This window comes from Thamnophis sirtalis, unplaced genomic scaffold (assembly GCF_051295495.1).
Source record: "Thamnophis sirtalis isolate CommonGarterSnake01/CBP01778 unplaced genomic scaffold, rThaSir2_p1.2 scaffold_8, whole genome shotgun sequence".
Lineage (NCBI taxonomy): Eukaryota > Metazoa > Chordata > Lepidosauria > Squamata > Natricidae > Thamnophis > Thamnophis sirtalis.
Window position 1 is genome coordinate 20051397 of NW_028261388.1, and position 27979 is coordinate 20079375.

Here is a 27979-nt window from a genome sequence, read left to right on the forward strand (position 1 = left end):
CATTCTTATGTTCATTTGTATTTAAGGTAATATTGAAGCATAGAAAAGCAACAAAATACAAATGAGAAAAAATATATTTTCAGTCAGAGAAAAGAAAGTACAACTATTGTTAAGTCCAGTAAGGGAACTTAAACTAATTTTCAGCAGTTCTAAATTTTAGAAAAAGTAATTATTTGGCATATTTATCTAGTCACCCAATTTACATATATCACTTTGAGTAACAATACAACAATATAACCAAAAACATAATCATTAAAACATTTTGAAAAATCTGTGACGGACCACACTCACGTTTCCCTAGCAATGCAACCACTTGGCAGGCTGTACCCACATGACAGGATTCCCCCCCCCAATGTTAAAGCCATGTTTTCAGAGTCAGGAGATAAAATTCCAAAGGTTGGGCAACGAATCTCCTCCTGGCTCCAGATGACATTGCTTTGTGAACTGAATCTACAATGTGCCCTTCCTGCCATGCCTGATGAGACAGTTAAATTGGATTGGGCTGGGGGACAATCCCTCAAATTATTTGGCCCCGTGCCATGTGAATTTGGAATTCAAAATATATATATTTTACAAGCAATACAGTATGTTATTTTAGAGTGGGGTTGGGAAATTCCCCGATGTGAATATGGCATTCTGCTCCAGCTTGCAGAATTCCTGCAGTTAAATTCAACCTTTTGAGAGCATGCTTCTTCCTCATTCAGATGCAGATGGACTTCAGTACAGGTAGTCCTCGACTTAATGACCATAACTGAGCCCAAAATTTCTGTTGTTAAGTGAGACATTTGTTAAGTTGCCGCATTTTACAAGCTTTCTTGCCACCACAGTTGCGGTGCAGTTGATTAGTTAGCAATCTGGTTGCTAAGTGAATCTTGCTTCCCCATTGACTTTGCTTGTCGGAAGGTGGCAAAAAGTGATTGGGACGCTGAAACCGTCATAAATATGAACCAGTTGCCAAGCATCCGGATTTTGATCACAAGATCATGGGGCTGGTGCAAAGGTCGTAACTGTAAAAAATGGTCATAAGTCACTTTTTTCAGTGCCGTTTTAATCTTGAAAGGTCACTAAACAAACTGTTGCAAGTTGAGGACTACCTGTATAGGGGGGGGAAATTCACTTAAGCTGGGGGGTGGGAGTGCACAGTAAAGCCCTCAGCTACCAAGAATGCAAGGCATGCCATTCTTGCTTGTTACAGCAGATCTGGAAAAATCCAGACTTGCAACTGGGATAGAAAAATCACAGTGTGTAATCTAGCTCAGGGGTCTCCAACTGTGGTAAGTTTAAGACTTGTGGACTTCAACTCCCAGAATTCCTCAGCCAGCTGCTCCAGATCGGCATTAAAAAAAATGCAAAACTCCAAGGCGGCTTTTCTCCGCCCCGCCTGCTTTCCCGTCGCGTTTTCTGATTGGCTGCATTCCGCCCTTATGCGCGAGCGCACGTTTCCCATCCTTTGTTCTGATTGGTCGTCCCTCTGCTTACCTCACCGACATCGCGGGGAGGCGATTTGTCGCGAAGGTCAGCGCCGCTCCCTCGGCAACCTATCGGGGCCTTCGGCTGCCTCCACGCGCGGGGAGGGGAAGTGAGATGTTGTCGTTAAAGGGTTCGCCCCCAACATGGCGGCGGCCGTGAGCGGGACCGAAGGAGAGGCGGCGGCGATGGCGGCGAAATCGCCGGCGGATGGCCGGGCGGGAGAAAGCGGGATGCAGCCAGGGACGGCGACCGTGGCAGCCGGGGATGGTGGAGGAACTGGCGGCGGCGGCGGCGAGAGCGAGGACGAGGAGGAGGAGAACGTCTACGAGGTGGAGAAGATCTTGGATATGAAAACGGAAGATGTAAGTCCGGTGCGGGGCGGGTTTGGCAAAGGCAGAGCGGAGGTGATGGCTGCAGGCTAGAAAAACCGCCAAGAAAGAAAACAAAACGAATCGCAGAACAAGTCAACCAGAATTCTCACCTGAGACACAAATGACCAGGCTCCAATTATTGTACTTGGGACACATTATGCAAAGACCCATAAGAGGGAGAGGCGATGAGAGCGGGACAAGAATTTATTTATTTATTTATTTATTTATTTATTTATTTATTTATTTATTTATTTATTAAAAAGAATTTATTTTAATTCTTGTTTAAGAATAAGATTTTTCTTATTCCTGTTATTGTTTATTCTTATTCCTGTTATCTCGTATATGAGTGATAAAGTAACTAAAGGGGCGTGCATAAGTGCACCAACGTGCCTACCGTCCCTGTCCTAATATTTATTTTTATTTGTATCCATTTCATGTATCCAAAGTCATGTTTATACATACATGCATGCATACATACATACATACATACATACATACATACATACGTTGTCTAATACATGCTTGATGAAATAAAATGAATAAATAAATAAATAAATAAAATAGGGGGCATGCAATAAGCATGCCAGCGTGCCCAAAGTCCCTGTGCTACTGCCCCTATTTATTTGTACCCATTTCCTGTGTTCTTTTTTATGTTTGTTCTTATTCCTGTTATCTTGTACATGAGTGACAAACAATAAAGAAAGAAATAACGCCCCCAGGCCAAGGGAGAGAAAGAGAGGGAAATGCCATGAGGAAAGGGAAGGCTTTTCTGTCTTTTCTGTTTCCTGCCTTGGTTTCCCCCCCCCCCTCCTCTTTCTGTAGGTAATAAAATAGTGAAGGAAACATGGGGTCCTCTTGCAGCTGAGAGGAAGACTTGGCCTTCTAACTCTAAATTTGGGAGATAGTTTTCTCCCCCCCCCAAAAAAGGGAGGAAAGTTGCCAAAAAAAAAAAAAGATAGTCTAAAACTTTCAAAGAACAGTTGCAAGAATTGGGTATGGCCAGTCTAGAGAAAAGAAGGACTTAGGGAGGACATGATAGCAGTATTCCAGTATTTGAGGGGCTGCCAGAAAGTAGAGGAGGTCCACTTATTTTCTAAAACACCAGAAGGCAGGACAAGAAATAATGGTTGGAAACTAATCAAGGAGTGAAGCAACCTGGAACTAAGGAGAAACTTTCTAACAGTGAGGACAATTAACCAGTGGAACAGCTTGTTGTGGGTGCTTCATCACTAGACGTTTTTAAGAAGAGATTGGACAGTCAGTTTGAAATGGTATAGGTTCTCTTGCTTGAGCATAGGTTTGGACTAGAAGATCTCCCAGGTCCCTTCCTGTTTTATTCTGATTGATTGATTGTATTCGCCATAGAAACCAAGGAACAGGACCAGCTCAGTTAGTCTGCTTTCAGAGAGAATTGTCTAGCTTGAACTGAAATGGACAAGTGGTTTGTCTAATTCCCTCAACTCTCGCACAGTGTCTCAGACTAAAGGCTTTGCAGAAGTTGGGCTGAGACCTGAACTGAAGAGCTTTTCAGCTGAGCTATATTATTGTGAAGGTTTAGGAACTTGACAGTTATTTTTGCCAAACTACAGTACAGAGAGTCTTCAACTTAATGACTACAAGTGAGCCCAAAATTGATGTTGCTAAGTGAGAAAATATCTCAGGGGTTGCCACAAAGAAGAGGGAGTCATACTATTCTCCAAGGCACCTGAGGGTAGAACAAGAAGCAGGAGGAGAACTGAGGAGAAATTTCCTGACAGTTGGAACAATTAATCAGTGGAACCACTTGCCTCCAGAAGTTATGAATGCCCCAACACTGGAAGTCTTTAAGAAGATGTTGGATAGCCATTTGTCTGAAACAGTATAGGGTTTCCTGCCTAGGCAGGGGGTTGGACTAGAAGACCTCCAAAGTCCCTTCCAACTTTGCTATTGTATTGTATTGTATTGTAAATTTGTTAAGGGACTTTTGCCCCATTTTACAATGTTTCTTGCCACATTTGTTAAGTGGATTACTGTACGTCTTAAATAAGGAATCTGGTTGTTAAGCGAACCTTGTTTCCCCATTGACTTTGCTTGTCAGAAGATCGCAAAAGGAGATCATGTGACTCCGGGACACAGCAGCCAAATTTTGACACTGAGCAATCTATTGTAAATGTGAGTCAGTTGTCAAGCATCCAAATTTTGATCAGCGATGCTGCCATGGTTACAAGTGTGAAAAATGGTAATAAGTCGCTTTTTTCAGGGCTGTTTTAATTTTGAATGGTCACTAAATGAACTGAGGTAAGTTAAGGACTACTTGTGTAATAGAAGAAGTCCTCGTCTGCCAACTGTATGTTCAGCGACTATAGTTACAACAGCATTAAATAATTGGGTTTAGAAGTGGTCCTCAAACTTGTAGCATCTACATGGCGATGCGATTATAATTGATCTGCTTCAGAAGTGGCATGTACTTTCAAAGCTTGTAACATCCCATGGTCACATGATTATCATTTTCAAGTTTCCTGCCTCTTTTCACAAACAAAGTCAATAGAGAAGCCAGCGGGACATCACAAGTCAGGGTCACATAATGTCTTTCTTAATGACCTATTGTAATTTGCTTAACAACCATAGTAGAGCTGACATAAGCTCTACTCTACTCAGTGTGGCCTTGTGGTGTTTTACTTTATGACTATATTGCCTAGCTCAGAGTAAGTGAGGACTCCTATATAGCATTATTTTAGGAATTAAATGGATGTACAACTTTCCCACCCTCTAGACTACTGTGATAATAACAAAATACTGTTTTTTCTGATTTGAAACTAATGAGTTGAAAATAGAACATTTCCTCACATAATTCTTGTTACTGATATTGAAAAATAATTTCAGCTATATGGTTGTGACAGTGGGCAGCATGTTTAAAACTTGAAGAAATGTCCATGCTCATTATCTTGGGATGCCCCACAACCAACTCCGAACATCCTTACTTTATCCTATCATTGGAGTAAAAAGCTAGAACCTGATGGCCATCAAAAGGCTAAAGATGGGGGGGAATGATGGATCATTGAGGGAAGGATGTTTCATAAGGTGGGGCAGCCATGGAAAAAGGCAGACTTCCAAGATCCAATTAAATGATAAGATTTCAGGGAAGGAACCTGAATAAATCCATGTGTTCATTGCGACCTTCTACTAATTTTTTATTTTTTATTCTGCTCAATGGGATGTCATGGTTATTATGCATATATATAATTATTTTCTTTCTGTCAGGGAGAAGTGAAATACAAAGTACGGTGGAAAGGCTATCCGCCGGATGACGATACATGGGAACCTGAGGAACATTTGAAAGACTGTAAAGAAGTTCTTCTTGAGTTTCGAAAGAAAATGCTGGAAAATAAATCTAAGCCTGTTAAAAAAGAGATACAGGTATGTTTGGTTTCAGACCATTCACTCCATTTGTTTCAACCCTTTTTTTATAATCACGGCTTCCACTCTTTGCAAAGTGTCATTACTACCATCCCGCTCATCCTTGAAGCTCTTCTTTCCCTATTGTTTTTTTTTTCCTGAAGTATAACCCATATTGGCTGGATAATCCTCATTTACCAATCACTTCTTCAGTAACCGTTCACAGTCATGATGGTGTTGAAAGAATGGTATTTAGAATCAGTTGTTGAGGTTGTATCCGTCCCAGGGAATGACCCAGGTAGTTGTCAGCTGGCTGGCATTTAGATGGTTGCAGTATCTCATAGTCATGGGATCACTGCAATCTTCCCTGCCTGTCTTCCACAAGCAAAGTCAGTGGAGAAGAAAGGTTGAAAGTTGCTCTGACAAGTCACTCCTCCCAAAGAAGAAAAGCATATGGGCAAGTGTGGCCACGGCCCAGCCTGGCTCCATTCAAGCCACACAATATTTCCCCCTTTTGTATCTGCGCCATGTGCCCATGGCCTCACTGTACTTGCACTCTGCACCTCCTAGCCTTGCTGCACTACTACTACTACTGGGCCATTATGCTGTGCATCCCCTGGCCTTGCTGCATTCCCTCCACATTGCAGCACACACACACACTCCACTTGGTTGAACTTCCTTGCCTGCTTGTGAGCTGCCTAAGGAAAAACGTGTCATAACCAAGACTTGTGACTTCCTGCCAGCTTCCTCATTGATTTTGCTTGTTGGTAACTGGCAGGAAATCACAAGTTCCAGCCATATGAGGCCTTGTATAACAACCTACGATTCTCGCTTAATGATGGAAATTGGGACTGTCAGGATTTGGCATCACTAAATGTTGTGCTTATATGTATTTTATTGCATTGCTTAGCAACAAGACTGTATTATTTCTTTGTGTCATATAATATATGTGGTTATATGCATAATTTTGTGTTTTTTTTTGTCCTGTTTATGTAATGTATGTAAGGAGGTGGTGACCCTTTCAGAGCTGTATGCAACAAAATTTCATTTTAATGTATGCCAATTAGTGTACTTTGTACTTGTACTTGACGCCTCTTCACCCATCGTGGGTATAGGCGACTTCCATGGAAATTTGACGCCACTGTTTTCGGTCCTGGGCTAGGGTTGTCAGGTGGTATTGTTTAGCCCTAAAAAGGACGGCGATCCATGGAAGCTGTTTCGGCTGGATATACCCAAGGGGACGCCAGTCCCAAGGGTCGACAGAGCCCGATTGGTGGGAACAGGGGGCACCACGTGAAGGCTGGGTTGTCGTTTGATAGTTGAGAGGCTTTGCAATATATTTTGCGCATCAACTATCCTTGCCCCCCGCCAATTAGTGTATATTCAAAGTGACAATAAAGATATTCTAAGTCTAACAGAAATTAGAACCCTAACCCTAACAGAAATTCTGCACCTAATTACCATTGTTAAGCAACAACTTACATGACAACTCTGATCTTAAAGCATTTTAAAAATATTTTTAGGCGTTACCAGTTTATAATCTCCCTTGATGTTTACGAAAAAGGCTGTCTTAAATGATGAATTTGAATTTGTATCCTGTATGACAGTGGTCCCCAACCCCCGGTCCGCGGACCGGTGCCGGGCCGTGGAGTACCTGGCACCGGGCCGCGCAGCCGGAGAAAAAGCGGCTCAGTCATCTCCGAGTTGCCCAGGGAGGGGCGGCGCGCCCGGGACGGAGACGGCGCTTCCCCGCCCGGCCTTGGCTTGTGAGAAGGAACGGCGGGAGAGGTAGAGAGAGAGAGAGAGAGAGAGAACGTCGGGCAGCCGAGGGCGGGGGGGGGTCTTTTGAGGGGAGATGGGGGTGCGCGATTTTGGCACGCGTGCGCCCTCCGCGGGCGTGGGTGGGGGGCTGAGAGGAGTCTAACGGTAGCGCAGGAAAGGGGAGGGTATGAGCGCAGCCTGAGGTGGTGAGGGGCAGTCGCCAGATTCAGGCCACCGCTGCCACTATTGCAGCGCACGGTGGAAAAGCGGTGGTCTTGCCCACCCCTTCCCTGCCTCCCGCCCGCTCCAGTTGCCGCAGCCAGGGGTGGGGGCTCGGTGCCTGAAGTCTCTTGCCTCTCTTCCAAAATTTCGCCAACGGGCATCGGTGAAGCGCGCTCTTTCTCTTCCTCACAAAACACATTTCCTTTCCCCCCAAGCGTAGTTATTGGCGATATGGACTCTTGGAGGCTGCGCTCCCGGGTCGCGTTTCCTTTTTGCAGCCCACGAGAATGCCTGGTTCTGAGCCTCAAAAAACGAGAGTTCTCTTAAGGCTGCAAAAAAGGAATATACTTTGGTCCTTGAAGCGCTTTTCCTGTTATTTGGACATTATATATATACGTACGTACATATGTACGGTATGTATATATGCATGTATGTATGTATGTATGTATGTATATATATATGTCTGTAGTCCATAATATAGTGATGATTTAAAAAAAAATTAGTTGAGCACATGGAATCTTTTTTCTTTTAGTATATTTTGGAGGTGGGGGCCCACTTTGTTATTTAAGATAGTATCTCCTTTTATATATGGTAGTGAAGATACCTAATACTCCCACCCCCTATTTCCCCCACGACAACCTTGTGAGGTGGGGGGGCTTAGATAGAGTGAATGGGCTAAAGTTACCCAGCCAGATCAGTATCAAACATTGATACTAGGCCCTAGTATGGCATGTTTAATACAATAAAATAAAAGTTGTTTAATCAAAACAATCTGATATATAAACAATCAATGTGTCATCGCGAACAACGCCCCCCTCACCCCTGCGCGCGCTCAGCGGGCCACGGTAAAATTATCAAAGGCTGACTGGTCCGCGGCGATAAAAAGGTTGGGGACCACTGCTGTATGATATTGGTTGTAAAAATATTTCCATTGAAACCAAAATTTTACAAAATTAAATTGGTAAAATGATTTTTATTAATAGAAAAATTAATCAGGCTATCTTAAATTATAGACAGTAATCTGTTAAATTATATTGGTCTCATTGGGATTCAGACAACATTTCAGACATTATTTCCTTGGACTTGTGAAAAGGAGAATTCATTTGGTCATCTTGATTTATTTTGTCCTTTATTTAATGTACAGATTTTCTTCAGTGTAAGTAAACTCCAATCATTATAAAGAGGATTGGATAATGCCCATAATTATTTATTCATTTAAAACAACACACTAAAAGGCAAATTAATTGACATCAAAGAGAAAACAATAACCTAATTCAAGGAACTACTAAAGTGGGGGGGGGGACATTAGCAGGGTTTGAATTGTGTTGTACATGAACAGAGAGCAAATCTCATACTCACCAGCAAAGATGATATCTAATCAACTAGTAAATCTCTATAAGCAAACAATTTTAACTCAGAGCTTCAAGGACTCCATAATTGAAATCTTATCAGCTTACTAGATATTCTAGCAATGTTATATCAATTTTATACTTTGGCTGCTTTGGTTTTCAGATCCAGTTTAAAATGCTGATATTGAGTTTAAACTGACTTTATTGTTTGGAATCAAGCTGCTTAAGGGGCAGTCTATAACCCTACTCACACACTGAAAGAGGAATGGAAATTCTGGTTGCTTAGATCAGTGGTCCCCAACCCCCGGTCCGCGGACCGGTGCCGGGCCGTGGAGTACCTGGCACCGGGCCGCGCAGCCGGAGAAAAAGCGGCTCAGTCATCTCCGAGTTGCCCAGGGAGGGGCGGCGCGCCCGGGACGGAGGCGGCGCTTCCCCGCCCGGCCTTGGCTTGTGAGAAGGAACGGCGGGAGAGGTAGAGAGAGAGAGAGAGAGAGAGAACGTCGGGCAGCCGAGGGCGGGGGGGGGGTCTTTTGAGGGGAGATGGGGGTGCGCGATTTTGGCGCGCGTGCGCCCTCCGCGGGCGTGGGTGGGGGGCTGAGAGGAGTCTAACGGTAGCGCAGGAAAGGGGAGGGTATGAGCGCAGCCTGAGGTGGTGAGGGGCAGTCGCCAGATTCAGGCCACCGCTGCCACTATTGCAGCGCACGGTGGAAAAGCGGTGGTCTTGCCCACCCCTTCCCTGCCTCCCGCCCGCTCCAGTTGCCGCAGCCAGGGGTGGGGGCTCGGTGCCTGAAGTCTCTTGCCTCTCTTCCAAAATTTCGCCAACGGGCATCGGTGAAGCGCGCTCTTTCTCTTCCTCACAAAACACATTTCCTTTCCCCCCACGCGTAGTTATTGGCGATATGGACTCTTGGAGGCTGCGCTCCCGGGTCGCGTTTCCTTTTTGCAGCCCACGAGAATGCCTGGTTCTGAGCCTCAAAAAACGAGAGTTCTCTTAAGGCTGCAAAAAAGGAATATACTTTGGTCCTTGAAGCGCTTTTCCTGTTATTTGGACATTATATATATACGTACGTACATATGTACGGTATGTATATATGCATGTATGTATGTATGTATGTATATATATATGTCTGTAGTCCATAATATAGTGATGATTTAAAAAAAAATTAGTTGAGCACATGGAATCTTTTTTCTTTTAGTATATTTTGGAGGTGGGGGCCCACTTTGTTATTTAAGATAGTATCTCCTTTTATATATGGTAGTGAAGATACCTAATACTCCCACCCCCTATTTCCCCCACGACAACCTTGTGAGGTGGGGGGGCTTAGATAGAGTGAATGGGCTAAAGTTACCCAGCCAGATCAGTATCAAACATTGATACTAGGCCCTAGTATGGCATGTTTAATACAATAAAATAAAAGTTGTTTAATCAAAACAATCTGATATATAAACAATCAATGTGTCATCGCGAACAACGCCCCCCTCACCCCTGCGCGCGCTCAGCGGGCCACGGTAAAATTATCAAAGGCTGACTGGTCCGCGGCGATAAAAAGGTTGGGGACCACTGGCTTAGATGGTGATGCTAGGTAAAATAACAGGCAGAGCTTTTTGCTGGTGCCGCCTATGTTCAGAATTGTATCCCTGCTCTTTTCCTTTAGAAAGGTATAATGCAGGGGTGTCAAACTCAAGGCTCATGGACTACATCTGGCCTGCGGGGCTGCCCTGAAGCCAGCGAGGGAGTGGCCCGCAGTGCCTCTGCCAGCGAAAACGGAGCTTGGGAGGGCCACATGCCACCCTCCTGACATCTGTTTTCTCTGGCAGAGCACTTGGTCCACCACAGGCACTCCCGATATGAGTGACATCGAGCTGGCCACACAACCCCTTCCCACAAGATCAAACAACCCTAATGCGGCCTTCAATGAAATCGTATAATGCATTCCAAACTGCTTCTAACAAAAAAAAAAAAACACTGTGCTTATTTTTAATATGCTGCAATTATTGAAATGATTTAATTGCTCTTTTTTATTATACTTTTGGTTTTTAATATTAGTAATTTTAAATGTGATATTTATGTTGTGCAAAAATATTAGTGTTTCGGTCCAAAAACTTTTAATATCAACAGGTGGATGCAGTTTGGACTTTTTACTGGAGTTAATTGAATGATAACTTCCCTTAGCCATGTGGCAACTCGCATAAAATAAAAGAAGCCTTCAATAATGTGTATATGATTGGTCAAAGGAAAAAAGTTTTTAAATAAAATCTTGGAGAAAATAGACAGATAATTTGATCTCAGATCCCTTATTTTATCTTCCTCCATGTAAAGATCAAATTTGAAACCCTTTTTGAATACACTAATGTTACTGTAAGATCCTATGCTATCCTGTCCTATTCTATCCTCTATCCTATCTGATTCTATCCTAGTCTATTCTATATTCAATGTTTTTAAGTGTCCCTTCTTTTTCTCCCTTTTGTAGAAACTGCCTTTAAATGATGATCTTTTTGAAGCAGATTCTGAAGCAGATAGTGATTGGCAAAGTGATACAAAAGAAGACCGATCGCCAAAGAAGAAAAAGAAAAAATCTAAAGACAAAGAAGATAAAAACCAAGATGAAATGCAAAAGAAAAAAAATAAACTGGCCAAAGTTAAAGAAAAACCATTTCTAGATTGTGAAAATTCTTCTGACAGCCTGGCTTCAGATTCAAAACCAAAGAAAAGGACTTCGGAGTCAAAAGACGAGATTAAAGATTCCAAAAAACAAAGGCGAGATGATATAAAAGATAACAGTAAAAGAAAAGAAAGCAAAGATGGAAAGAAAAAAATGAAAGAGGAGAGCAAAGAAAATAAGCATATGCAAAAGGGAAAGCACAGTGTTAATCATTTAGTCGGTGAATCTAGCATGCACGATGATTCTTTTTCTCAAGCTGCAGATTTTGAAAGTGAAGATTTAGACTCTGACAGCAGTGAGGAGAAACCCAAGACGCCTTCTGGCAAATACTGGTCAGAAGAGGTTTCAGTTCATCAGCCTGATAGTACTTCAAGCACAGACGACAGTTCTGAAATAAGAGTTAAAAAGAAGAAAAAGAAACGCAAAAAGTCTGTGGAGTTAGACGAAAACAGAAGAGTAGATAAACATTTAGAAAAGAAGAGCACCCAGAAAAAGCAGAAGACTCCAGAGATGACCAAAGCTGCTCCTGGGCTCGAAAATAAGAGGCCATTTATATCTGCTCCAGCACAGAAGCCTTTGAAATTGTCAGTTGATGAACGAGGGTGCAGGCCCAATGATACAGGAGGCGAGGGGAGCAATAACACCAAATGGAAAAGCAAAGAGGCCAAGCCAGTTCAATCATACGGTGGGAATGTGCTTCAAAAGGCAGCCGTTCCTGAAAGCAAAGAAAAGAATATACACTGGAGAAGTGATGAGGAGAAAATGAAAGAGAAGTCTTCTCAGCATTCTCTAGGGGAGAATCTTTTTGAAAAATTTATCATGGACATGGAATGCAGTAAAGGAGGGAGCATGGTTGGCAAGAAGAATCTCTCCAAAATTGAACTGAATGTTGAAGAAATCCCAAAGGAAAGAGGCATTTTACCTAAGGTAATCAGTATTGGATGACTCAGGCTTAGGATATATTTACCAAACCTTGTTTTTTTAAAAAAAAAAATCAAAATCTTCATTTCATCATGTGTACCAGCAACTTCGTTTTTTCTTTTCTAGGCATTTCCTTTCATCTTTCATCTCCCCCTGCTTTTAGTGTTGTTAAGAGTCAAAATAAATCATTTTCTGGCAGTTTGAATTGAAATAGCACCTAAATTTCCTATCCTATCTGTTCTGTGTATTCTGCCATATTTATACTATTTCCACTTCCCAGATTATGCAAGTAATCTCAAAAGCAATTTGATTAATGCAAGATAATCAGACTTGCTGTGTAAGACTTGGTTGAAATGATTCTGCTATTTTTACTCAAGTAAAGTCTTCTCTAAGGGCTAAATCTGCATTCACTTACTATTTATTCCTTTATGAGTAAAAGGGTTCAGTTACCAGCTTGTGTGATTTACCTGTGAGTTAGTTAACATTTTTTAAATGAAATCCACTGATTATATACTATTAGAATTCTCCTGTCTGTTTGTAACCATCAGTTGGGTGAAATTGTAAGACATAGGGCAGCAATTACTGAACCAAGGTAACTTAAATGGTCTATTTTAATAATATGCTGTGACCCATGACCCCCATGGATATGAAGTTTGGGGGAATTATATTACTTCAGCATTCCCACAGTCATGTGAACCTCATTTTCAACAGTTGCTGACAAGCTGCTCATAAGTTATTGGAGAAACTGGTAAGAACTTGAAAGTGGACCATGGTTGCTGAACCTTCCTACCACCTTCCATTAGCAAAGGCTTTGTTTGTGGGGAGAAAATCAATGGGGAAGCTGGCAGGGAAGATTGCAAGTTGCTTGGGTAAGCCTACCTACCTGCGCAGCCTCCCTTAGTATTCACTCATGCCAGCCACTTGTGCACCCTTCTCTCCCTCCACCTCCCCCCCCCCATAGCAGCCATGTAGGGGGAGGGAGAGAGGGAGGAAAAAGGAAGGAAATGAGGAAGCCGACTTGGAAGTTGCTCCTGCTCCCACTCTTTCTTTGGAGGTTTTGCCCAGCTCTGGTCATTCTGTTCTGATAAGGAAATATCTCTGAAATGATGACCCATTGGGTCACAAGTTATCTAGTTTGTTATAGAACTGAAAGTACTTTAGACAAAATCCAGTGCAATACGTATGTGTCCAAAGGTTTGGGAAATTGAATTTTCTGAGTGTACTTCATTCCATTCTATTCCAAAGACAGAAAGCTGCTTTTATAATGAAGGTATGTACTTAAATGCCGAAGAAAATACTGTTGCCTATGTCTAATGTCTCTTACACATCAAAATATTTTTTTAATATACTGGACTTCACATTCATTTTAGTGTGCTTTAAATTGCCCTTATGTCCATGCATTTATAGTTTTGCTCTGTAACTGATTAACCATTAGTTTCACTATGTTTTGCTCTTCTTTAGGCTATATGGAAATTAATGCCAATTCTTAATACTTTTGTAATAAATTGAACAGAAAAACAAGTTTATATATTTTGTGTTAGCTTTTGTTGCCATCTGCATCCAGAACACTCTTGTTTATGTTTATTTTTCATTTCTAGGAAAAGGAAACAAAAAAAAGTGAAATAAAAGAAAAACTCCAGAAGAAATTAGACTCTGAAAAGGAAGAAAAAAACAGAAAAGAGCAAAGGCAGTTTAAAAGTAAGGCTGAAATAATAAATTATAAAAAAAATTTGGGGAATACCAGTGTAATCTTGTTTCAGTCTTTATGGTACAATATGTACTATTGTTGAAAACCTGATGGTTTTTCCATCATGATTACATATTTGGCACTAATGTTTGATTCTCATGGGTTGAATTGAAATGTAGGTGAATGCAGAGGAGCAAGCAAGTGGTCTTTGGTGTGGTATTACATCACAAATGCTTTACAATGGTTCAGAAGACCATGTCGAATGAAAAAGATTGTCTGAATGTTACTGATAGAAAAGAAGTAGGAATCATTGTGTGAATTTGACTTTTAAAGGCTGCCCACCAAAATATAGTATGATGCACACATTAAACTGATAAATTTGTTTCTACACTTTGTGAAAAGATAAATGTCTGTTCAGATAGAGATGAGCTACATCTTAATTTAATTGCTGATAATGTATAAAGGCTATTTTGGGTGTAAATCCATGTAGATAAATCTGCTTTCACCTCTCCTGTTATAGATATTTAAATCTTGATTTATGCCGGATATTCTTGTCTAATATTCTAAACTGCTTAAACTTAGCAAAATTGTTGCATGGCATTTCAGTTCCAGTTCCTAGTAGGCTGAAAAATTGATTAAGATGTTAGCTTGATGAAAACAACTTTGCAAGTAGCGTATTTGAGATGTTAAAGTTTTATAATTAAATCTATCTATGCAATGATTTGAAGAACTAAATCATCTAGAAATGGTTTAAAATATTCTAAGGCACGGACTCATATGCTGGACCAAAGCATCAGTAGAACTCTTCAAATACTAGATCATATGAAAAACTTTTGCTTTGATTGCTGTCCTGAATGAATTACGGGAACATGCTTTTCAGATCTCCAGAAGCAAGGGTTTCATGCACAGAGGCATGTCACAGAAAGAAGCATTCTCTATCTGCCTCTTTCCTCTTCCCTAGTCCAGAGGTCGGCAACCCACAGCTCTGGAGTAGCATGTGGCTCTTTCATCCCTCTGCTGTGGCTCCACAATTGATAGGGATTTCAGTTAGGACAGGTAGAGGAAAAAGGATGCCACGCTAGGAGGAGACTCTATGTAACAAGTGTTCCTATTAAAAATCTGTAAAGTGATGTTTTGCTAGTTTTTCCCAGTTCTAATGAATCATGGAAGATCTTTCAAAAACTTAAAATTCCCTTGCCCTCTGCAAGGCTTTTGTAGATGCATATTGTAAAGAAAGGTGATTCCAACTTTTACATAGAAATTGTATCATATTAACCTTAAAAGTAATCATTGAATCCCACTCTTGCTATATAGTCCACAAAATAATTATTTGCTTTGTTCTAGGTTTTAAAGAGATCAGGAGTGCATTTGATGTATTTAGCATCTCTTCGGAAGAAAAAAATGAGTATTTGGACAGTCGAAAAAAAGAGGAGCCAGCGCATGAGTCTAGATCCACAGATGAATTTAGATTAAAAGATAAGCAAGTCCATAGTAGGACCAGCAGAGATGAGACCGATACTTGGGCATACATTGCAGCAGAGGGTGATCACGATATAACTGAGGACAGTTCTGGTAAGTTAATTATGTGCTACTGAGGACAAAAGCTCATTTCAGGTGACTATACTGTGATCCACAAATAGGCAAGGGGTCCAGGATAATGGTCTTAAAGTGACCTTTGAAGAATCCTTATCTATTTAATTCTTGGAAGCTCAGTATCCACTCTCCATTGCATTAAGTATCATTTGTAAGTTAAATGTTGCCTGGAACGGTTCCCCAATCCTCTGACCACAGCCCAGTCCTGGGCCGCAGCCTGTTAGGAACCAGGCTGCAGAAGAGGTGAGTGAGTACTGCATGTGTGTGTGAAGCTACATTTATGAAAGCGGCTCGCACACACAAAACCATCCCCTCTCCCTGTCTCTGCCAATCCGCCAAGTTGGCGGCTGCTGCCCTAGAGCTAGATGAAAGTCCCCTATAGACCTTTATGTATATTTTTAATACTATTGAGAAAAGGTTTCATTAGTAGACAACAACAGCGTGTGGAATTTTTTAGAATTTCTAACTTGATTAAGGATCAATGCAGTTTTTTGAGATTATGGAGGAAGGCATAAAGTATCTCAATCCTGGATCAATAGTGCTAAAAAATGTTATGATCAATAGATATACACATCCAAGTATATCCAAAAATAAATACGTCCATTAGGAAATACAATATACATAGATTTATCACTAAATCTGACTCTAGCATGTTTGAGCTATATTTATTTCACAGAGGATTCAAATACTGCGAATTTTATAATTGAATTTACAGAGATAATAAGCAGAATGTGAGTTCAAACTATTTCATCTATAAAACACTTCCTTTCAAATTCAGAACAATGTTTTTGAGAATGAGACAAGTGGCTTACAAACTGTTTCAATTGTTTAGGATGTGTGTCAGATTCAATTTTTCAAAGGGTTTGAAATAGCTATTCTGCCCTCAAAATTCAAAGTGGTTCTTGTACACCAGTAGTGAGAAGGAAGGATGTCTGCAGAGATTATTGAGTTGATGGTGGGAAGATTTAACTTTTTTTCCTTTCTTCTACAAATCCAAACACGATAGATACAAGGCAACAGACCATGAGTTTAGGTATGGACATGCAATTAGAATGGCTGTCACTAGAGGACTTTCAGAAACATCTTGATGGAGAAGATGAAGAACGCTTGACAAATGATGTGATATCATCAGGTGAGTAACACGCAGAGACTGAACAGCTGCATATCTCCATTTCTTAAACATATTAATTCCTGTTGAATGCTTTTTTTCTAGTTCAGCTGCGAGATGCTGTTAAAAATGGGAACTATACTATGGTAAAGATGGCGCTTAATTCAAACGAAGAATATAATCTTGATCAGGAGGTATGTTTCAATAGAGTATGTTATTTATTTTTTATAATCATACAATAGGAATTTAATCTTCTGAAGTATACAATTTAAAGATACGGGATCATAGATAATGTGTTTCATAATGTTTAGATTATGATTTCTAGAACACAAATCTATTTGTATTTACACTACATAGAGTAGGCTTTACTTCAGTATGACTGCTTCATGATTTATTACTTTAACAAATTTGTATATCAGTTGTATTAATAAAAAATATTACTCATCTGAAAAATTACTCCAATGTAACCAGCCAGCGTATTTTTATTTAAAAATACATTTTAGCATGGAAAATGGACATATCAAAATGATAAATATTATCCAAGCAAAGTTTTTCCTGTTTACTCTTAACACAGCACAAAATATCTCTTCTGAATTCAGGAATATGGAAAATATGATTATTTTTCTACTTGTATAATGCTTGTGAATATGCTGTATGTAGTCAATTTACTTAACAGCAGAATACTGTAGTGAGAAGTTTTCTTCAGATTCAGCACCGTTAATTTTCTGTTATCTTTGTAGTAACCACGTTGTACATCTGTTCTTCATTAATCCAAGTTACTTCTTTAGAAAAGTTTTTTTTTATTGATAACTGACTATTATAAATCACTGTTGCAGGATTCGAGTGGAATGACTCTGGTGATGCTGGCTGCCGCAGGAGGTCACGATGACATTCTTCGACTTCTTATCCGGAAAGGAGCTAAAGTTAATTGCAGACAAAAGAACGGCACTACGGCATTGATTCATGCAGCTGAAAAGGTCTGTTTCCTTCTGCCTTTTTTATGTTTATTCTTTCCTCTAAAATTATGCTAGTTGAACTTGGCTTTTAGGGAAGATCTCACCCGCGGGGCTGCCCTGGAAGCAGCGAAAGACTGGCCCCGCAGTGCCTTTACTGGCACAGGGTTGCAGGAGTCTGTCGCAGACAAAAACAGAGCTTGGGAACCAATTTTCACTGGCAAAGCAATTGGGCCACCACAGGCACCCCTGACATTGAGCTGGCCATTCCCACTCCAGCTCCCCCCAAGTTAAACACAACCCTGATGCAACTCTCAATGAAATTGAGTTTGACACCCCTGTCTTAGATTATTGGTTCAACTCTACCGTTGATCTCTTTTTCTACTGCTTTTCCATAGTAAGCCAAACTCATAGGTGCTCTCAAGAATATTATCTTGCTTCAAGACATAATACTATTTAAATAGTCATGGAAATGTGTAGCATGTTTCTTATATGTAGTGATTGGGCTAGCAACAATTCATACGGGATTTAATTATAGTTGTAAGTAAGACATTCTTGAAATGAGTGGCAAAAATCTGCTTTGAAGGAACAGAGAGTAATTTGTATGTGTAGTGTATACTGATCTAGTTGTCTTTTATGTGTTGTTTGGTGGCACATTCTATGATAGTTTCACTATTATGTCACATACTTTCTGCAATATTTACCTTTTTAACAGAATTAACAGAATTGGAAGGGACCTTGGAGGTCTTTTAGTCCAACCCGCTGCTCAAGCAGCATTGCTTATCTCATTTCAGACAAGTGATTGTCCAATCTCTTCTTAAAAACCTCCAGCGATGGAGCACCCACAACTTTTGAAGGCAAACCATTTCATTAATTAATTGGTCTAATTTTTCTTAAATTTGACCACTTTATCAAGAAAGTAGTACCATGCTAAGATAAAGGTAAAGGTTCCCCTCGCAATATGTGCTAGCTATTCCCGATTCTAGGGGGCAGTGCTTATCTCCATTTCAAAGCTGAAAAGCCAGCACTGTCCAAAGACGTCTCTGTGATGATGTGGCCGGCATGACTAAACGCCAAAGGTGCACAGAGCGCTGTTATCTTCCCACCAAAGGTGGTTCCTATTTTTCTACTTGCATTTTTACATGCTTTCGAAGTGCTAGGTTGGCAGAAGCTGGGACAAGTAACGGGAGCTCACGCCATTACGCAGCAGTAGGGATTTGAACCGCCAAACTGCTGAGCTTTCTGATCGACAAGCTCAGCGTCAGGGAGAAGAGAACTAGGACAGTGCACAAGTGACAGGCTGGCAGGCATACATGTGCATGCAGACTGACATGCGCAAGTGCGCATCAGTCCGCAAGTTGAGCTGCGCACACATTGGCCAGCGACTTGCGTGGCCCAGTTCCAAATAGGCCATGGCTTGGAAGTGGGACCCTGATCTAGATAGCATTGCTGCAAAGAAAGGGGTGCTCCTTTTACAAATAGGAAAGGAATTGCTGGTTACTTTGAGTTCCACTTTGAAAGAAAATGCAAATGTAAATATAATAAATATAAACCATTATTCATTATTCGTCATTATTTTCTGTCCTCTTATCGTCAAAATATTCATATGTGAATCATTTTGTTTTTGTAGAACAATCTAACAACTGCAGCCCTTCTCTTGGAAGCTGGTGCACATGTGAATGTGCAGCAAAAGAATGGTGAAACTGCACTAATGAAGGTATTTGTTGTTAACTTGAGTAAACTTGAAAAACAATGGTAAATCTGGATATATTTTCATCTAGACAAGTTATTTTCTTTTAAAATGCTAATACATTAGTCACAAATTTAATTCAGACACAAATTGAATAAATGCTAATTCATAAGTACAAGAAATGTTCACATTTGAGAATAAAACAAATATGATAATGAACTGTAATGTGATGAAAACATGTGTTGAAGATTATGGACTTGCTTGTTGCACTGCGTTAATGTTTGTTAACTTAAGCTCAGACTTGAGGGAATTGATCCTGTGTGATCTAACTTATGGACAGATGAACGTGGGAGAAGATGGTCCCTTAGTAAACCTGGTCTGGAAATGTGTAGGGCCTTTAAAGGAGACAACCAGTGTATTGTAGCACACCCAGAAGCTAACAGGCAACCAGTGCAGCTCCTAGAGCAAAGGGTTTGCCCAAGTATATCAGGATGTATCTATTTCTGCCTGGGCCACTGCATTTTGTGTTACTGTAGTGGCTGAATTATTTCCAGGCCCAGAACCCAGTAAATCTATGAAATCCAGTGCTACTAGCATCCACCCCAAAATATGCATGTGCTTTAATTGCCTTTTCATAATATCTCTTGGTAAACTCTCACATGTAGGCTTGTAAGAGAGGAAATTACGATATCGTCCGTCTTATGATTGAAAATGGAGCGGATTGCAATATTTCATCAAAGCATCAGAGCAATGCTCTTCACTTTGCGAAACAGTGTAATAATTTATCAGTATCTGAACTCATCAGGAGTCACCTGGCTATGTAAGTCCTTGCATTGAAGGTGCTTTGATTTTCTTAGTGAATTGGGAAAAGTTGATGTCAAGATTTTTTTTAGTGGAAGATTTTATTTCTTAAAATTATTTTAATATAATGCTTAGTTAGATTATTCCTTTCATGCTTATTTTCCTGACTGTTAGCTTTATTAATAGCTTCTGCCTGTGAGGGAGTTTTAGGCCCCTTCAAGTTTGAAGGATTTTCAACATTGTTTTATGCAAGCCAAAATTGGATTAGATTTCAAATGCGAAAATCCTAAAGTTATTTTTTTAAATTTATACTTGCTTCAGTACTTTTTTCTTGAGAATGAATAAATATGTACCTGTCTTCTTATAAATAAGTAATAATAAATATGTAACAAATTATTTTAATTACATTTTTAATAATTATTATTAGGTGGTTTTATCCAGGCTTTGCACTTTTATATGAAGATTTTTTTTCTCATAAAGCCTCTTGTTTAATTTTTAAAATCTCAATTTAATTAGTACATTTATGGTGTTTAACATATTTATTTGAACTTTTATTTATTTTTTCTTTAAAAAAAAAAAAAAAAAGTTCAAATAACATATTTATATATTGCAATGAGTATTACAAAATTAAAATTATGTCAACCAAACTTTCCAGAATGCAATAAAAATATCACATTAACAATAGCTGAAAAGAAGACTAACTCTATCCATGCTTTCTCTGTGGAATTCAGCTTTGATAGTTTAATTAGTGGATTAGTGGAAACTAATCAAGGAGAGAAGAACTTAGAAGTGAGAGAAATTTTCTGAGAGCTAGAACAATTAATCAGTGGAACAACTTGCCTCCAGAAGTTGTGAATGCCCCAACACTGGAAGTCTTTAAGAAGATGTTGGATAGCCATTTGTCTGGAATGGTATAGGGCAGTGATGGTGAACCTATGGCATGCGTGCCACAAGTGGCACATGGAGCCATTTCTCAGGGCATGCAAGGTGCTGCCCTGTCAGCTGGCCAGCGTGCATGCGTGCGCTGGCCAGCTGAGTTCACCCTTTTTTAAAGCCATTTTTAGCCCTCCCCAGGCTCCAGAGGCTTTATAGGAGCCTGAGGAGGGCGAAAAGAGGCTCCCCTGCCCCACCCTGAAGGCCCTCCGGAGGCTTCATGAGCTTCTGTGAAGCCTCCAGTGCGCAGAAAACTGGCCTTATGGGCAAACCGGAAGTTCGGGAATGCTCGGAGCGTCGTTTTGACTGCTCCGGAGGCTTCAGGGAAGCCTCCTGAAGGTCCCTGAAGCCTTCGGAGCTCTCAAAACGACCCTCCGACCAAACTGGAAGTCACTTCTGGTTTGCTCGGAGGGTCATTTTGACTGCTCTGGAGGCTTCAGGGAAGCCTCCTGAAGTCCCTGAAGCCTCCGGAGGGCATCCGGGGAGTGGGGGGCAGGGGAGGCTGTTTTCGCCCTCCCCGGGCTCCTATAAAGCCTCTGGAGCCTGGGGAGGGCAAAAAAAGCATGCAAAAAATGGGGGGAGCACCTGTAGTGTGTGCATGCACACTGGGGGTGGGGGTAGGGGTCGCATTGCATTATGGGTGCGGCACGCCCCCCACATGACCCCCCCTGCGTTCCCCCCACTTATGGCACGCAAGCCAAAAAAGATTCGCCATCGCTGGACTAGGGTTTCCTGCCTGGGCGGGAGGTTGGACTAGAAGATCTCCAAGGTCCCTTCCAACTCTGTTATTGTATTGTATTGTATTGTAAATCCAGAGTCTCAGTGGGCAGGGTAAATAGCACTCTGCTTAATGATCACATGATTAAAATATATTCAGTTTCTGGAAAATAAAGAGGAAGAATGGCCTTTTACATTAATAAAAAGCCTAAGAGAAATATGGTAGGAGAGAACTTTTGCTTCTCTGCTATATAGAGGGGAGGCTACTGTGCAGAAAAGATTCTTTAAAAATGAATTAGTGGGTCTGTTTGAGTCGGGGACTTTTATTGAAGTTATTTTTCTAGCCATCTTTATTGCTTATTGCTTTTGTTAATTTATGCATAATTATTTTTATAAGCAGTAAATGAAAGAAAAAGATTTAGCTTATAAAAAGTTTCAATTTCATCTCTTTGAGAACAAAGGCTTTAGAATTTGGGGAAATAAATGCAATTCAGTTCTAAATACTGAATCCAGAAGTAGATTGGATTTACAGTAGTGGCTCTAGCAATCTGAACAGTGGGAGGGAGAGAGGGCTCCTGCACACATTTTTTCTGTTTTTCTCTGCCATTCTTTGTTCTTTCTTTTTATTGATATTTGGGATCCTCTGTGAATAGAAGGAGGTCATCAACTGGGAAAATATTACTCGTTGAGAGTAAACTATGGCTCTTTTTCTAGTACAACAATTACAAGTTCTAATTTTGCTTGATTTTAGGCTAACCCGAGTGGCAGAAGAGGCCATCAGGGATTACTTTGAAGCCCGTCTTAGTTTGATGGAACCAATATTTGATATTGCGTGTCATCTGCTTTGTGAGGGACCAGATTACTCTTCAGAATTCACCTATATGGCCCCACAGAATGTGCCTGAAGGTTGTATTGGAAGACAAGTTTGATCAAATAGTGAAATGAAAATCCAGATATTTAAGTGTGATATCCACCTTATGGCTCTCAGCCAATTGGGATATTCAAATAAAACATGTGAAACTAAAATAATACGTTAATGATAATAGGTGGCATTTAAAAAAAAAGTATTGACAGGTTATATTGCTTAGAATTTTTTTTTGAGAGAGAGAGACAATATAGTATATTTAATAGTGGTGTTAAGTTAATTTGAATCTCAAGTTAATCTGAACGAACCTCGGCGCAGTGGTTAAGAATACAGTACTGAAGGCCACTTCTGCTGATTACTGGCTGCCTGCCATTTGGTCGTTCAAATCCCACCAGGCTCAAGGTTGACTCAGCCTTCCATCCTTCTGAAGTGGTTAAAATGAGGACCCAGATTGTTGGGGGGGCAATATGCTACCTCTGTAAAACCGCTTAGAGAAGGCTGTAAAGCACTATAAAGTGGTATATAAGTGCTATTTCTAAGTGCTAATCTTCCAAGTGAATAGAAACTGTATTATGAGAGAAAAAACAGGTAAGATTTTTTTCAGAATTATAATCCTAAAAATTGGATTTTCCAAAGATAAAATATCTGATTTTATTTAACAATACTTTACATTAGAATTGTATCCTAATGAGTTCTTTATTTAATGATCCTACATACAAAATGTAAAAAGAAATTGGTCTTTAAGAGTCCCAAATCAATTCATGTTTTTGTAAACATTTACTATCTTTCTGAATCAGACTTGGGCATTTGTTATGAAAGAAGGGCTTAAGAACTTTGAAATACAATCTGTATAGCTACTTTTTAATATTCAAGGTATAATATAAGCTGCCATCTATTTGTGTATTAAAAACTAGTTTATAATTGGTTAATCACTTTTTCATAGAGAGATGGCAGTTTATTATTCTTGTATGCTCTCGAAATGAGTGTTCATTGTTTTTCCACAGGATCTGGGATACTTTTATTCATTTTCCACGCAAACTTTTTGGGGAACGATGTCATTGCTCGGCTTTGTGGACCATGCAGTGTGCAAGCTGTGGTTTTGAATGACAAATTCCAGCTCCCTGTGTTTTTGGTAATTTTTTTCATCGCTTTGGTTACTTATATCATCTTTAGAGATGTATGGTTTTTTTTTATTTCTAAGAGTTAACAATTCATCCTTTTAACAGTGAAATCAAGACTCATTTTAAACTTTATCTTGTATTATGGGCAATACCTTCAGGTTTTTGAAAATTTGGAAAATCTATTTGAATTCATATTTTGCACACAAATATTCTCGGTTTCAATCCTTTATATCTCCTGTTTCCTGTGAAAGATTTGCCTGTCTACTGTTTGCATATATAGATCTATAAATAGTTTAAACATGGTTTATTTCGTGGTTATATCTACCCTGTTTCCCTGAAAATAAGACCTCCCTGGATAATAAGCCCAATCGGGCTTTTGAGCACATGCGCTGAAATAAGCCCTCCCCAAAAATATTGCAACACAACAGCAGCCATGAAGTGATCACGCTTGCCACCTCCTACACCTCAAAAATAATAAAACCTCCCCAAAAATAAGGCCAAGCACTTATTTTGGGAGTCAAAAGAAAATAACACCCTGTCTTATTTTTGGGAAAACAGGGTATATTTATGGGCCCACTAAAGGCAACAGTTTACATTTTTTGCTGTGAACCTTTATCATTCCAAGAAGAATGTATCACTCCTGCTATTATATAATAAATCTTTCTTTGCTTAGGACCTAAAACAATTTCAGAATGGGATATGGACGATCATCAAAGTTAAATAATTGTGCTTATTGGTCAAAATATTAATTGTATCTACATTTTTGGTAATCATTATTGACCGGTGCCCTAAGCGTACTCAGTAGCTCTTTTTCTCCCCACCCAGCAAATACCAAACAAGCATATTTGTGCACATATGCCCATCACATAGATTCAATCTTTTTTTATACAGCAATTATTTATTGTGCCTGTTTATTTTGCACATGACAGGCAGTAGTCTTTTATTTAACTTTGTTACATAAGCCCTAGATTTCACCTTAAGGCTACAAGCTGTAGCTCTTTGCTTTCCAGCATCAGGGTTTGTCATTGCTTCCCTTCTCATTCTCATTTAGTTTAATAATCAGCTAGTAACGATTTTCGACATACAGTATATGAAAGTTTGCATGTTCTTTAACTGGCGAGACTGGATTTACTACCCTTATTTTTTTTGCTGAGTAGCTTAAATCTTAACTATTTTTCTGCAAGAAAGGGATGGAATTTGGTATGCAATACCAAGTAAATTTTCCTTCCTATTAAAAAAAAACCTCTCTGGTCTACCTTTAATAGATCTTGCAGAGAAACTAGTATAATAGTAGATGGCAGTTTTATTTAGCAATGTACAGTTAAATATGCTATATACTTGTGTGTGGGATAGACAGAATACATTTAGAGCAGGGATGGGCAAACTGTAGTCCTTGGGCAAATTTTGCATCGCCTTTGACCTAGTTTCAGAATCTGTGCAAGAGAGTTCTGTCTGTCCCACCCTGCAGTTGGGAGACACAGAGGAAAAGGAAGGTGTCTGCAGGAGAAGGATGGTCAGAGAGCATATGGATGTTCCCTTGCCATTCCCTTTTGGCTCTGGCCCTGCCTACTGCTTGCTTCAGTCCTACCTACAATATGGCCTGCAACCGGAGGGGGGTGGGAAAGGTTGCCCACTCCTGCTTTAGAAACTTTGCAAGTGATCTGTTGATGGAGATAAGCCAGAAACAGTCAGACAGTACTTGAAGGTACTTGCTGGTACCTGTTATTTGGCTCCGAGTAGAGAATAGAGAGGTACCCTTTGCCTTCATCTCATCCTTTCCCCTCCCTCCCAGCCCAACAGAGCCCGCCAACCTGGCAAGACAGAGCAGCTTACCCAGCGGATCTTACAGGTGAGTGGCTAGGCTAATAACTGTTAGGGCATTCATGCCAATCCTTGTCCAGCCATATGCTCTCCCTGCCTTATTCTACTGGGTGTTACACATCCATTTCCTCTTACTAGTTTTGACCTAGGCTTCCCGAGAAAGCATAAATCACAATCTTGGTCTCAAAAACCCTTTTTTATTTATATGGCTGTCAATTATGGTCATTAACAGTCCCCAAGGCTTCACAAACAGTCTGTGAAGGTTCCCGATACGTCTGCTCGAGTTGCCACAGTCCTTCGGGGGAATGTTGATAAACAGCCACCTTCTCTCCCTTCGAATGCTGCCAGAGACCTAATTGCCAAATGCAGAACAAGGCCAAACTTAGCAGAGTAAACAGAACTTTTCAAAGCTTAAACCGACCAGATGAACTAATTGCATCCTGCAAAAGCTCATATCCTGTTCACTCCTCTTTTGTCTTACGGGAGGAGCCAATCATCTCCAAGCCTTACTCCCAAGTCAACCCTGTTTTCTTAATTGTTCTTGCCTTCTGGTAGCTCTGCACACGCACATTGGGAACAGGCTCCCACTGTTCTTCTGCCTCACTGATATCAGATTCCAAAGGCAGCAAATAAGTACCAGATGGCCTTGGTCCCCTCTCTGCCTCTGGCGCAGAGCCCTTGTCCAAGCCTTCCCCAGACTCCAGGACTGGCTCATGTTCCTCCCCAACCTCACTGTCTGAATCTGCTGCCAGCTCTGCTGGCCGCTGGCGAGCCACAACACTAGTCTGTGCCCATGCCAAACCTCATGCCTACTTTTGGGCACTTTTAACCCTTTTAAGTTGGTTTCCAGTGATTAAAAATACTAAGGCAAGGATTACTGGATTATGTCTAAAGTTCATATAGATTAGTGCTTTAATAAATTACTTGTTTAATTTTAAGATTTCTTTTCCTGTTTTTTTTTATTTTATTTTATATCTGCCTTCTAGAAGCTGAATGTTTTTTTAATTGTGCTGTAGCTTTTATGGTTGGCATTCGGTCTTTTCCCTTGCAAATCGGTAACAGGCTTAATTGGTGAACGTGAGCTAACATGCATTAAATTATATTTGGGGGGGGGCTTTTATATTTTGCCTGGCTTGTGAGAGAGTTATTACACATGTGAACTGGATTCATTCCTTTTTTCCTCTTTATTTTAGGATAGTCACTTTATTTATTCCTTCAGTCCTATTCAAGGCCTTAACAAACTCTTCATACGTTTAGCAGAAGCCCCAACAGCAAAGGTGAGAACTGCAAATGAAGGGCATTATTGGAATGAATATATAATCCCCAAGGCAATTTTGAGCCTACTAAAATGTTAGGAAATGCCTAGTGTAATCCATATTCTGACCATTTATAAACCACTAGTAAAGATATCCCAGGGCTTTTCTAAAATATCTTTTCATATGAAAATGTGTAGAAACATGCCTCTAAAATATATTGAATGTATGAAATGCTCTATTTTATGAGATACTGTTATACTGTATGAATTTATTTAGAAGCTAGTATGCTCTCTCTTCTGTATTTCCTACATGGAGATGGAAAGATTTTGTCAGTGACTTTTTGTTCCTTACAGGTTAAGCTGCTGATAGCTGCCTATAGAGTGCAATTACAGTGACTTAATGAATGATGCAATTTATTGGACTCTCTTCCTCATTTGAGTCTCGAGAAGTATGGAATTCCTGGTGCATTCAGTGTTGTTTAATCTCACTTTATTTTGTTTGAATGCTATTTACATGTGAAATTTCCCATTAAGTAGCAAATACACTGCTTTAAAACATTGTGAGATTTATTTTGTAGACATATATAGCTGTATTTGTGTCAATGACTGTAATTCAACTTGTAAGACTCAGCGTAACATTTCCACAATGTGGAATGATAGTTTTTAAGAGCAAGTATCTTGGTTGTGTATAAATGCTCACATTTTGCCCTGATTTTGATGTTTATATTTAAGTTTATATAAAAAAAACAACCAGCTATAAATTTCTATTGCTGTTATAAAAAAAGAACTTAATAAAGAACTTCTGTGACTAATTTATCTGAGCAGAAGTTTTAATATAAGAGAAATTTAGGATGGATCATTTAGAACGTATGAACAAAATTTGTACCAAGAGTAATGCAATGATGGGTAGTGTTTTGTTCTTTTGGTTTAATAGGTACAGGAGAAAATAGTTTTTCAGATACATTTGGGCTATTTTTTTTAAGGCAGATTATATTTATAGATTTATGCTGAACTCCGGCCATGCAATGCTCCCCAAATTGCCCTGATCTATTCTATACTGGTTGTGAGATAAAAAATGTAATATGTACATAAATCCTATTTGGGTGTAAAAAATAAAGTTTTGTTGGTCAAACTTCAGCTTTCATCTTCTGCTATTTATTTTTAGTGTCACTGCATTAAAATAGCTAATAGAAAGAGTAATGGTAAATTAAATACAAGTATATTTAATCTTAAACTGCTAAATGGCAATGCAAACATTAAGGTTGGCATTGAACACATCAACACTCTAAGCACTATGAATACA

At 39.9% G+C, this 27979-nt stretch overlaps 1 protein-coding gene across 3 annotated transcripts; it reads left to right on the forward strand.

The window, feature by feature from the left end:
- The first annotated feature begins 1580 nt into the window (after window positions 1–1580).
- Window positions 1581–27813, forward strand: MPHOSPH8 (M-phase phosphoprotein 8). Of its 3 annotated transcripts, XM_014056888.2 has the most exons (15): window positions 1581–1832; window positions 5082–5237; window positions 11020–12138; window positions 13731–13830; window positions 15164–15391; window positions 16419–16544; window positions 16626–16714; window positions 17357–17497; window positions 19104–19190; window positions 19829–19983; window positions 22366–22520; window positions 23484–23611; window positions 25393–25449; window positions 26615–26698; window positions 27031–27813. In XM_014056888.2, the coding sequence occupies exons 1-15, from the start codon at window positions 1614–1616 to the stop codon at window positions 27070–27072; spliced, it is 2886 nt and encodes a 961-aa protein (XP_013912363.2). In that variant the 5' UTR covers window positions 1581–1613; the 3' UTR covers window positions 27073–27813. The 3 variants fall into 3 exon arrangements, with proteins under 3 accessions (XP_013912363.2, XP_013912364.2, XP_087577334.1); XM_014056889.2 differs by lacking the exon at window positions 25393–25449; XM_087721208.1 differs by lacking the exons at window positions 22366–22520; window positions 23484–23611; window positions 25393–25449.
- Window positions 27814–27979: the final 166 nt, after the last annotated feature.